Source organism: Chiloscyllium punctatum, chromosome 49 (assembly GCF_047496795.1).
Source record: "Chiloscyllium punctatum isolate Juve2018m chromosome 49, sChiPun1.3, whole genome shotgun sequence".
NCBI classification, from domain to species: domain Eukaryota; kingdom Metazoa; phylum Chordata; class Chondrichthyes; order Orectolobiformes; family Hemiscylliidae; genus Chiloscyllium; species Chiloscyllium punctatum.
The window spans coordinates 39192680-39203503 of record NC_092787.1 but is presented as its reverse complement, the minus strand read 5'-3'; the positions used below and the strand labels follow the sequence as shown (position 1 = coordinate 39203503).

The following is a 10824-nucleotide window of genomic DNA, read 5'->3' as shown; positions in this document are numbered from 1 at the left end:
GGCAGGTGGCTGGGGGGTGTTGCGGGCAGTGACCAGGGTGGCTGGGGGGTGTTGGGAAGTGCGGCCCTGGCCCCAATGCAGTCACTTGTTCTGGGCAGTGTGGAGCTGGAGAGTGAGCCACTGTGCCAGGGAGCTGCCCCGGGGTTTCCTGCACAGTCTCCGCACTCTGTTCGATATCCTGGACGATGGGCGAAGGGGCTCGGTTCACATCCTGGAGATCGAGTCCCGCTGGAGCCAGGGCGCCCCTGGTCGGGCACTGCCCCCGGGGGTGCTGCAGTGTCTGCGCAGGGTGGCACCAGCCTCTGGCTACCTGACCTTCGACAGGTTCGTGCAGGGGCTGCAGTCCTCCCTGGTCAGCCCCGGGAACAGCCGGTACCCAGGGCCGAAAGGACAGCAACAAGACAGCAGCAATGCCGGTATGTCTGGGCAACGTTGCAACAGCATGGTTTGATCGAAGGAGGGGATGTTAATCTGTATCTAACCCTGGCCTGGGAATTTTTGGGGACAGTCTACAGGAGCTCTGCTCTGTATCTAGCTCCTGGATCTATCTGTACTGAGACTGTTTGATGAGGACAGTGTGGAGGAAGAATTAGTCAGTTTGGAAAAGTGGGAGGAGCTTGACTCTGTGTCTAACCTGGTGCTGTTCCTGTCCTGGGAGGGTTTGATAGAGACAGTATCAAACAAGAGACAAGTCCACTAAAAGAGACGAGGAAGATTTACACTGTCCTGAATGTGTTTGGGGACAGTGTAGATGAAGACTTTCTCTGTACTATTATTGCAAGCTGGGAAATACAATGGGTTGAGAAGTGGCAGATGGAGTTTAATTTAGATAAATGTGAGGTGCTGCATTTTGGGAAAGTAATTTTCTGATTCAATATGTGGATGTATCTACTAGAGAAGGTGCAAAACTTGACCTACTCTTGGGAAATAAGGCAGGGCAGGTGATTGAGGTGTCAGTGGGGGAGCACGTTGGGGCCAGTGACCATAATTCTATTCGTTTTAAAATAGTGATGGAAAAGGATAGACCAGATCTAAAAGTTGAAGTTCTAAATTGGAGAAAGGCCAATTTTGACGATGTTAGGCAAGAACTTTCAAAAGCTGATTGGAGGCAGATGTTCACAGGTAAAGGGACGGCTGGAAAATGGGAAGCCTTCAGAAATGAGATAACAAGAATCCAGAGAAAGTATATTCCTGTCAGGGTGAAAGGGAAGGCTGGTAGGTATAGGGAATGCTGGATGACTAAAGAAATTGAGGGTTTGGTTAAGAAAAAGAAGGAAGCATATGTCAGGTGTAGACAGGATAGATTGAGTGAATCCTTAGAAGAGTATAAAGACAGTAGGAGTATACTTAACAGGGAAATCAGGAGGGCAAAACGGGGACATGAGATAGCTTTGGGAAATAGAATTGAGGAGAATCCAAAGGGTTTTTACAAATACATTAAGGACAAAAGGGTAACTAGGGCGAGAATAGGGCCCCTCAAAGATCAGCAAAGCGGCCTTTGTGTGGAGCCACAGAAAATGGGGGAGATACTAAATGAATATTTTGCATCAGTATTTACTGTGGAAAAGGATATGGAAGATATAGACTGTAGGGAAATAGATGGTGACATCTTGCAAAATGTCCAGATTACAGAGGAGGAAGTGCTGGATGTCTTGAAACGGTTAAAGGTGGATAAATCCCCAGGACCTGATCAGGTGTACCCGAGAACTCTGCGGGAAGCTAGAGAAGTGATTGCTGGGCCCTTTGCTGAGATATTTGTATCATCGATAGTCACAGGTGAGGTGCTGGAAGACTGGAGGTTGGCTGACGTGGTGCCACTGTTTAAGAAGGGCAGTAAAGACAAGCCAGGGAACTATAGACCAGTGAGCCTGACCTTGGTGGTGGGCAAGTTGTTGGAGGGAATCCTGAGGGACAGGATGTACATGTATTTGGAAAGGCAAGGACTGATTAGGGATAGTCAACATGGCTTTGTGTGTGGGAAATCATGTCTCACAAACTTGATTGAGTTTTTTGAGGAAGTAACAAAGAGGATTGATGAGGGCAAAGAGGTAGATGTGATCTATGTGGACTTCAGTAAGGTGTTCGACAAGGTTCCCCATGGGAGACTGATTAGCAAGGTTAGATCTCATAGAATACAGGGAGAACTAGCCATTTGGATACAGAACTGGCTCAAAGGTAGAAGACAGAGGGTGGTGGTGAAGGGTTGTTTTTCAGACTGGAGGCCTGTGACCAGTTGAGTGCCACAAGGATCGGTGCTGGGTCTACTACTTTTCATCATTTATATAAATGATTTGGATGGGAGCATAAGAGGTATAGTTAGTAAGTTTGCAGATGTTACCAAAATTGGAGGTATAGTGGACAGCGAAGAGGGTTACCTCAGATTACAATGATCTTGACCAGATGGGCCAATGGGCTGAGAAGTGGCAGATGGAGTTTAATTCAGATAAATGTGAGGTGCTGCATTTTGGGAAAGCAAATCTTAGCAGGACTTATATACTTAATGGTAAGGTCCTAGGGAGTGTTGCTGAGCAAAGAGACCTTGGAGTGCAGTTTCATAGCTCCTTGAAAGTGGAATCGCAGGTAGATAGGATAGTGAAGAAGGCATTTGGTATGCTTTCCTTTATTGGTCAGAGTATTGAGTACAGGAGTTGGGAGGTCATGTTGCGGCTGTACAGGACATTGGTTCGGCCACTGTTGGAATATTGCGTGCAATTCTGGTCTCCTTCCTATTGGAAAGATGTTGTGAAAGTTGAAAGGATTCAGAAAAGATTTACAAGGATGTTGTCAGGGTTGGAGGATTTGAGTTATTGGGAGAGGCTGAACAGTCCGGGGCTGTTTTCCCTGGAGCATCGGAGGCTGAGGGATGACCTTATCGAGGTTTATAAAATCATGAGGGGCATGGATAGGATAAATAGACAAAGTCTCTTCCCTGGGGTGTGGGAGTTGGGTCCAGAACTAGAGGGCAAAGGCATGGGATGAGAGGGGAAAGATATAAAAGAGACCTAAGGGACAACATTTTCATGTAGAAATTGGTAATTGTATGGAATGAGCTGCCAGAGGAAGTGGTGGAGGCTAGTACAATGGCAACATTTAAAAGTCATTTGGATGGATATGTGAATAGGAAGGGTTTGAAGGGATATGGGCCGGGTGCTGGCAGGTGGGACTAGATTGGGATTGGGATATCTGATCAGCATAGATGAGTTGGACCGAAGGGTCTGTTTCCATGCTGTACATCTCCATGACTCCATGACTAAGATGCATCGACACGAAACTGTGTAGGCCATGGTCAATCATCAAATTCTCTCCTTTATTTTCAGACTACTGGCAATCAAGGGTGTATTTGTATTCTTAAATTTTAATTCTTTTATTCTTAAAAGTTAAAATTCCCTACCATAATCACCCTATTATTCTTACAGATAACTGAGATCTCCTTACAAATTTGTTTCTCAATTTCCCTCTGACTATTGGGGGGGTCTACAATACAATCCCAATAAGGTGATCATCCCTTTCTTATTTCTCAGTTCCACTCAAATAACTTTCCTGGATGTATTTCCGGGAATATCCTCCCTCAGCGCAGCTGTAATGCTATCCCTTATCAAAAATGCCACTCCCCCTCCTCTCTTGCCTCCCTTTCCATCCTTCCTGTAGCATTTGTAACCTGGAACATGAAGCTGCCAGTCCTGCCCATCCCTGAGCCATGTTTCTGTAATTGCTATGATATCCCAGTCCCATGTTCCCAACCATGCCCTGAGTTTATCTGCCTTCCCTGTTAGGCCCTTTGCATTAAAATAAATGCAGTTTAATTTATCAGTCCTACCTTGTTCTCTGCTTTGTCCCTGCCTGCCCTGACTGTTTGACTTGCTTCTGTTCTCAACTGTACCAGACTCAAATTGATGTCTTTCCTCACTCTCTCCCTGCGCACCCCCCCCCCCCCCTCCCCCACCACCTTACTAGTTTAAGTCTCCCAAGCATCTCCCTGCCAGTATATTAGTCCCTTCTATTAGTATTGGAAAGTGACCAGAATTCAGCTTCTCAGGGTTTATGAGATAGTCGATAAACTGATATTTTTAAACTTTGCCAAGTTCCAAGAGGATTCAGCTGAGAGAGAAGGAGAGAGACTTGCCACTCCTGGACTTTCTTCCTTACTGACTACCCAAGTCTGTCATGCAGAAAACTCAGTTGAGAGAAAGCTCCCCAGCACAGAGGCTTCCTCAGTCATTTCAAAGCCACTGGGGGCCATAAACCCTATCTGTTATCTCTTTGAAAGCTTTGCTTGTTTTTTTCTCCAAAGTCATTTAATGTTTTGTAAGTAGCAGGCAGATTGCAGTGCACATTATACTCCATTGACAAGAAACCACATGGTGTAAACCAGTGTTTCTCAACTGGTTTTTGGCCACTCCCCCTGGACTCTTCTCAGGTTCCAGGGTCTCCCTTACACACAGAGATACAACACATACAGGTAGACAGAAAATCATTTACTACTGAACACCAAGAAAAGTTGAACATTCCGACGTATTGGACAAAGCTTAAAAATAACTATGCAATGTAACATCTCTCAGGCCTAATGTGATCCTTAAGCTTGGAACTTTTCTGCAAGTTTCATAATATTGGGCTCCAGATGAGACAATGACAGTCGGAGGTCACCTCGTGTTGCGATATCAGTTCTGTTCCTGGATTTTGTCAAGGAAACCACCTTACAGAATCCGCTCTCTACCAAATATGTTGAGGGAGAGACAATAAAAAATATTTAGGCGTTTTCCCACATCATTGTAAATTTATCGGCAGATCAGTCTTGATCCAAGAATCGTTTTTGAAACTGACTGAACTGATGGCGTGCTGTTCCATCGCTCTGAAGATCAATCAAACTCTCGAATTTCTGCCTCGGCTTGGGTGGATTGTGTTTAAAATGGATTCAAAATCCAAACCAGGGATACCGAGGTTTAACAGGTCACTAACCTCCCATGCAATCTCATCAATTCTTCTGGCAACAGTAAGTTTACTCAAAGGAATTACTTGAATTGCTTCTTTGGCACTCAAATTAATGACCTCCGATGTTATTATGAACACTGAAGGCAGGGTAAGTGACTCACCAATGTTGTAAGCATTTCCAGTTTTAGCAATCAGTTTACCAATTTTATATGAAGCAACAAGACCCTTCTCTAATCTCGGTGATGTTTGAGTAAGCAGTTGTTTCAGCATTAGCCTTCTCTCGAAATTATCTCCAAGGTTTTTGAAGAAATCTAAGGGTTTATCCTTTTAATCTGGATGTGAGGTGTCCAACTGTTTTTTTTCAATGACCTCATGCTTTCATAGAACATAGAAAAATACAGCGCAGTACAGGCCCTTTGGCCCTCGATGTTGCGCCGATCCAAGCCCACCTAACCTACACTAGCCCACTATCCTCCATATGCCTATCCAATGCCCGTTTAAATGCCCATAAAGAGGGAGAGTCCACCACTGCTACTGGCAGGGCATTCCATGAACTCACGACTCACTGAGTAAAGAATCAACCCCTAACATCTGTCCTATACCTACCACCCCTTAATTTAAAGCTATGCCCCCTCGTAATAGCTGACTCCATACGTGGAAAATGGTTCTCATGGTCAACCCTATCTAAACCCCCCCCCCCCCCCCCCCCCCCCCCCCCCCCCCCCCCCCCCCCCCCCCCCCCCCCCCCCCCCCCCCCTAATCATCTTGTACACCTCTATCAAGTCACCCCTAAACCTTCTTTTCTCCAATGAAAACAGCCCCAAGTGCCTCAGCCTTTCCTCATACGATCTTCCTACCATACCAGGCAACATCCTGGTAAACCTCCTCTGCACCCGTTCCAGTGCCTCCACATCCTTCCTATAGTATGGCAACCAAAACTGTACACAATACTCCAGATGTGGCCGCACCAGAGTCTTATACAACTGCAACATGACCTCAGGACTCCGGAACTCAATTCCTCTACCATTTGACAATGTAGTCCTGCAGTTTAAACACACAGGCAAAGGTGGGTTTTGTGGAGATGTGATGAGACCATACAATCAATATTCCACTGAACGCTGCCGACACCTTTTTTTTGCCAAGGAGCTCATTATTTCTGAATTATTTCTGAAAATAATAAAAATAATCATGAGGCACTTCTTACAAGGAAAATAATGAACAAATGAACTAGGATAAAAAAGGCCTAGCAAGACCCGCTGACCTTCAGATAATGAAGTGTGGCGATAATAGATGCGAGAACCCTTGATTGAATACATCAACCCAGTGCAGTCTGATTCGTGACAGACTCTGAAGTGAGACTGTGTGGGAGGGGCTTAAACAATTATTTAAGAGGTGCGCCAAATTCAAATGGTGTGTTGGAAAGATATTATAAACAGGAGGGTAACTATTGACTCCAATGAAGGTCGTTGCTTTGTTATTTCATTGGTTCAATTACCAGGTCCCCCATAAACCCTTGGGGCTTCCCCCCTCTCACAGTTTTCTGTCTGTGACCACCTTCAAATGTGCCAGGGCCCCTAAGGGGGCCATATAGTGCCTGTTAAGAATGGCAGGTGTAAACCTTTTACAACCAGGGAGTGTCCAAACTGTTCCATGTTATCCAGATTTTCACATAGTCCTTAAATAAAAATGTGAATTGCCAACAATATTCACACGGTACTGGGAGTAATCCTGAGATTACTGCCCTCGCTATTCTGCTTGTAACCTTCTTGACCAGCTCGCTAAATCCGACATTGAGAACCTGTTTGCTGTGCTTTGACATCTGTGATCCTGGCACCATTTGGCATTGTAACCTGCTAAAGACACACTAATGGCAGGAGAGATACTTGCTTGCTCCCTGTCTATCATTGTCTATCTTTATTGCTTTGTCACTCGTTTTCATTGTGTCCTTTCCCATCTACACAGCTGAGCTGCTGGTGCCCCAAGCTTGTTTCTTGCTGTACCCCTCTGAGCCATTCCCCTCACCAGTGCCCAGAATAGAAAACCGGTCCGTGAGAAAGAAAGACTCAGGGGGTGTTGCACTAACTGCCTGGTCTTTTTCAATTGTTGAGCAGTTACCCATTCCCTCTCCAGCTACCCAGTTTTAATCTCCAGTACGATGACTATATTGAAGGTGTTTTCTTTATAGCTCTCCAAAGGCTTGAGATATTAAAGCTGGAGACATAGAGTCATAGAGATATACAGCACGGAATCAGACCCTTCGGTCCCAACTGGTCCATGCCGACCAGATATCCCAACCCAATCTAGTCCCACCTGCCAGCACTTGGCCCATATTCCCTTCCTATACATGTATCCATCCAGATGCTTTTTAAATGCTATAATTCTACCAGCCTCCACCACTTCCATACACGTACCACCCTCTGCGTGAAAAAGTTGCCCCTTAGGTCTCTTTTATATCTTTCCCCTCTCACCCTAAACCTATGCCCCTCTAGTTCTGGACTCCCCCACCCCAGGGGAAGAGACTTTGTCTAGTTATCCTGTCCATTTCCTCCACTCCTGATTGTCTGGGCCGTGTGAAGTCTCGATAATTCCCCAAATGAAACAGAAAGGTAATTCAATGCTACTGAGCTGCACTGGCCTGCCTCTAGCTTACTTTCAGGCTATTCACATTAAACTGGAGAAAGGAAAGCAGGAAGTAAAATTCCTCGTCAATCAGTTAGGATGGATCGTGTCTCTGCCGGATTCTGGAATGTGTGTCTCACCTATTCCTCCGCGAATGCCCGTCATGAGGGTTTACTCTGTATCCACCTCAATGTTGGGCCTGGGACTGTTCAGTGGGGACGGTGTTGACTGAGCTTTATTTTCAGTTTAAAAGAGTAGAGGGAGTTTTACTTTGTATCTAACTCCCTGTCCTTGGAGTGTTTGGTGGAGGACTGTGTAGAAGCAGCTTTACTCTGTATCCAACCCCATGCTGTGCCTGTCCTGGGAGTGTTTGGTGGGGACTGTGTAGAGGAAGCTTTCCTTTCATCTTAAAAGAGTAGAGGGAGCTTTATTTTTGGTTTAAAACAGAAGTAAGAGCTATGTTCTGTATCTAACCCTGTGCTCTCCCTATGCTGAGAGAATTTGATGGGGCAGTGTAGAGGGAGGTTTAATTTCAGTTTAAAAGCGTAGAGGGAGCTTTACTGTGTATCAAAAACCCTGTACTGTAGCTGTCTGGGGAGTGTTAGATAAGGACTATGTTGAGCTCTACTTTGTGTTTACTTTCAGTTCAAAAGAATAGGTGATCATTACTTTCAGTTTATTTTTAGTTTAAAAGAATGCAAGAGATTTTATTTTATATCTAACCCCTGTTGTGAAAGTGTATGGGACATTCCTCATTTCGATGCTGTGTAACCTGAGGTTTTGTGGTTGTGCATGAAGATGTTGAGTTATTCGTGTTTCACTCAGTCATTGTTTTTTTTTGAACCTCAGTGGGGCCTTATTTAAGCCCAGCTCATTGCCTCTTGTGTTACAGTATGGAAGAGAACTAAGAATGGTCCCAGGAGGAGCAGTGAGAACCCGGCTAGCTCGAGAACGCTCAAGGTCTCAAGTCAGACCTGCCCAGTGACTGAACGTCACCACCCGATGCCGGACAAATACCGAGCTCATGGGGTTCGACCAAAATCACCGCTGAGGGTGAGATCGGCAAACGTTCCCAATAACTGGACAGAGCCAGATCATGTTTCACTGGAGCCTGACCAGTGCAGAACCACTCCAGCTGATAGGGAGCCAACTGGGGAGCAGAGAAGAACCAACAGAGGACCACAGAACAATGCCATCGAGTGCCTTGGATTGGATGGGCAGAGGCATCTGGAAGCAGGTGAGTGAGAGAATAAGTATCAAACCAGCAAGGAATAGGCCACTATTGGAATACTGCGTGCAATTCTGGTCCCCTTGCTGTAGGAAAAATGTTGTGAAACTTGAAAAGGTCCAGAAAAGATTTACAAGGATGTTACTAGGGTTAGAACGTTTGAGCCATTGGGAGAGGCTTATTAAGACCAAGAAATTAGGCCATTCAGCCCATCGAATCTGCTCCATCAATCAATCATAGACTTGGGGCTATTTTCCTTGGAGAGTCAGAGGCTGAGGGGGTGACCTTTATCGAGGCTTATAAAATCAAGGGTAGCATGGATAGGGTAAATAGACCCTATTTACCAGAAATAGAGGGCATAGGTTTAAGGTGAGAGGGGAAAAATATCTAAAAGGGATCTAAGGGGCAACTTTTTCATGCAGAGGGAATGAGCTGCCAGCGGAAGTGTTGGAGGCTGGTACAATTACAACATTTAAGAGGCATCTGGATGGGTATATTACTAGGAAGGGTGAAAGAGGGATATGGTCTGGCAAATGGGACTAGATTTATTTTGGATATCTGGTCAGCATGGACGAGTTGGACTGAATGAACTCTTTCCATGCTGTATATCTCTATGACACGATGTGTGATCGGATGTAAATGGAGTGAGGTGGTAAGGGATGGGACAATAGGCTAGCTAATGGGATGGATACCAGCAGGGATAGAGTCAGCCAACTGGCCTTTGCCAATCTGCAGTTTGCAGCAGAATTTCCAAATTTATTCAGGTTTATTCTCTAATCATTATTAGCAAGGGCAGTCCTGCCTGCTGTCTGTTTCCTATTTGTTGTAGCGACCAAACTAAGCAGTCAGTCGATCTCACGGACCCACTGGCCCATTATGTCAGTTCCCTATTTGATAGAGAAAATCAAATTAATCCCACTGCCCTGCATTCTCCCCAAAGCACTGTATCAAACCCCAAATTAATCCCACTGTTCCACTCTCTCCCCAGAGCCCTGTATCAAACCCCAAATTAATCCCACTGCTCCACTCTCTCCCCAGAGCCCTGTATCAAACCCCAAATTAATCCCACTGCTCCACTCTCTCCCCAGAGCCCTGTATCAAACCCCAAATTAATCTCCTTGCTCCACTCTCTCCCCAGAGCCCTGTATCAATCCTAAACTAATTCCACAATCCTGTTCTCTCCTCATAGCCATGTAGCAATCCCAATGCCCTCTGACTGGAGCCAGTAAATTTTTCCCCATTTCAATTTGAAAGAGTTTTGAGAATGTTACAACTTTTGTCCAGGCCTAGTTAGGCTTTGTCCACGCCTGGCATCTCCCTGGTGAATCTACATGCTGCTATGAATTTCATATTTCAGGCTGATCAGAACTGTCCAATGAATTCCAACTGTGGCCTAAATCATGTTTACTATTTTCCTTTTTTGATTCTGTGTTTAAAGCTAAAGTGCGTACAACTGCAAACAGAGAGAGTGGTCTGTGTTTGAAGCACAGGGACTGACTGGCTTTCGTGGGAATTTCTTTCCATTGTGTTGTGATTCGTATTCCCCTTCTTTAATTTGTTTTGTTTTATCTCTCACTTAATCCCAATCTAATCTAGTCTGTTCATTTCCTGAACCAGTTTGTGTCCTCCTGAAGCTGTTTGCACTCCCCTTGCTGATTGCCAATATCCGACTCTTGTACAACCAGTGCATTCTAAAATTGTGATCCCGATCTCAAAGTCCAAACCACCTCCCAACGCAGCACCATTTGACGCAGAGCTGGTCTTGGGGTGTACCATATCCAGCTTTCTCTGCAGTCTGGACAACATCTCTCAATAATTTTTCGCTCCATTCTGCTGTTGTATGGCACATCTTCTATAACTCAGCTCCTCTATATGGCGTTAGAAGGGGTGAATGGATTTGATTCCAAGATCAGTCCTCCACTTGTCACAGCAAAGTTTATATTTAAAAAGGGGAGATGTTGTTGTCAGTTGTAACTAACTGTATATTGCTCAGTCTCAGAAACAAGTTGGGTCTAGTTCCTTAAATAACAAACAAAGAACCAGCTTTA

At 45.1% G+C, this 10824-nt stretch overlaps 1 protein-coding gene across 1 annotated transcript in view; it reads left to right on the top strand.

Annotated features, from left to right (window-relative positions):
- Positions 1–21: 21 nt before the first annotated feature.
- LOC140469603 (suppressor APC domain-containing protein 2-like) overlaps positions 22–10824 on the top strand; it is a 32102-nt gene continuing 21299 nt past the window's right edge. The window contains 3 exon segments of the mRNA XM_072566277.1: positions 22–129; positions 131–416; positions 8441–8785. Coding sequence (XP_072422378.1) covers positions 76–129; positions 131–416; positions 8441–8785 — 685 coding nt within the window. The 5' untranslated portion in view covers positions 22–75.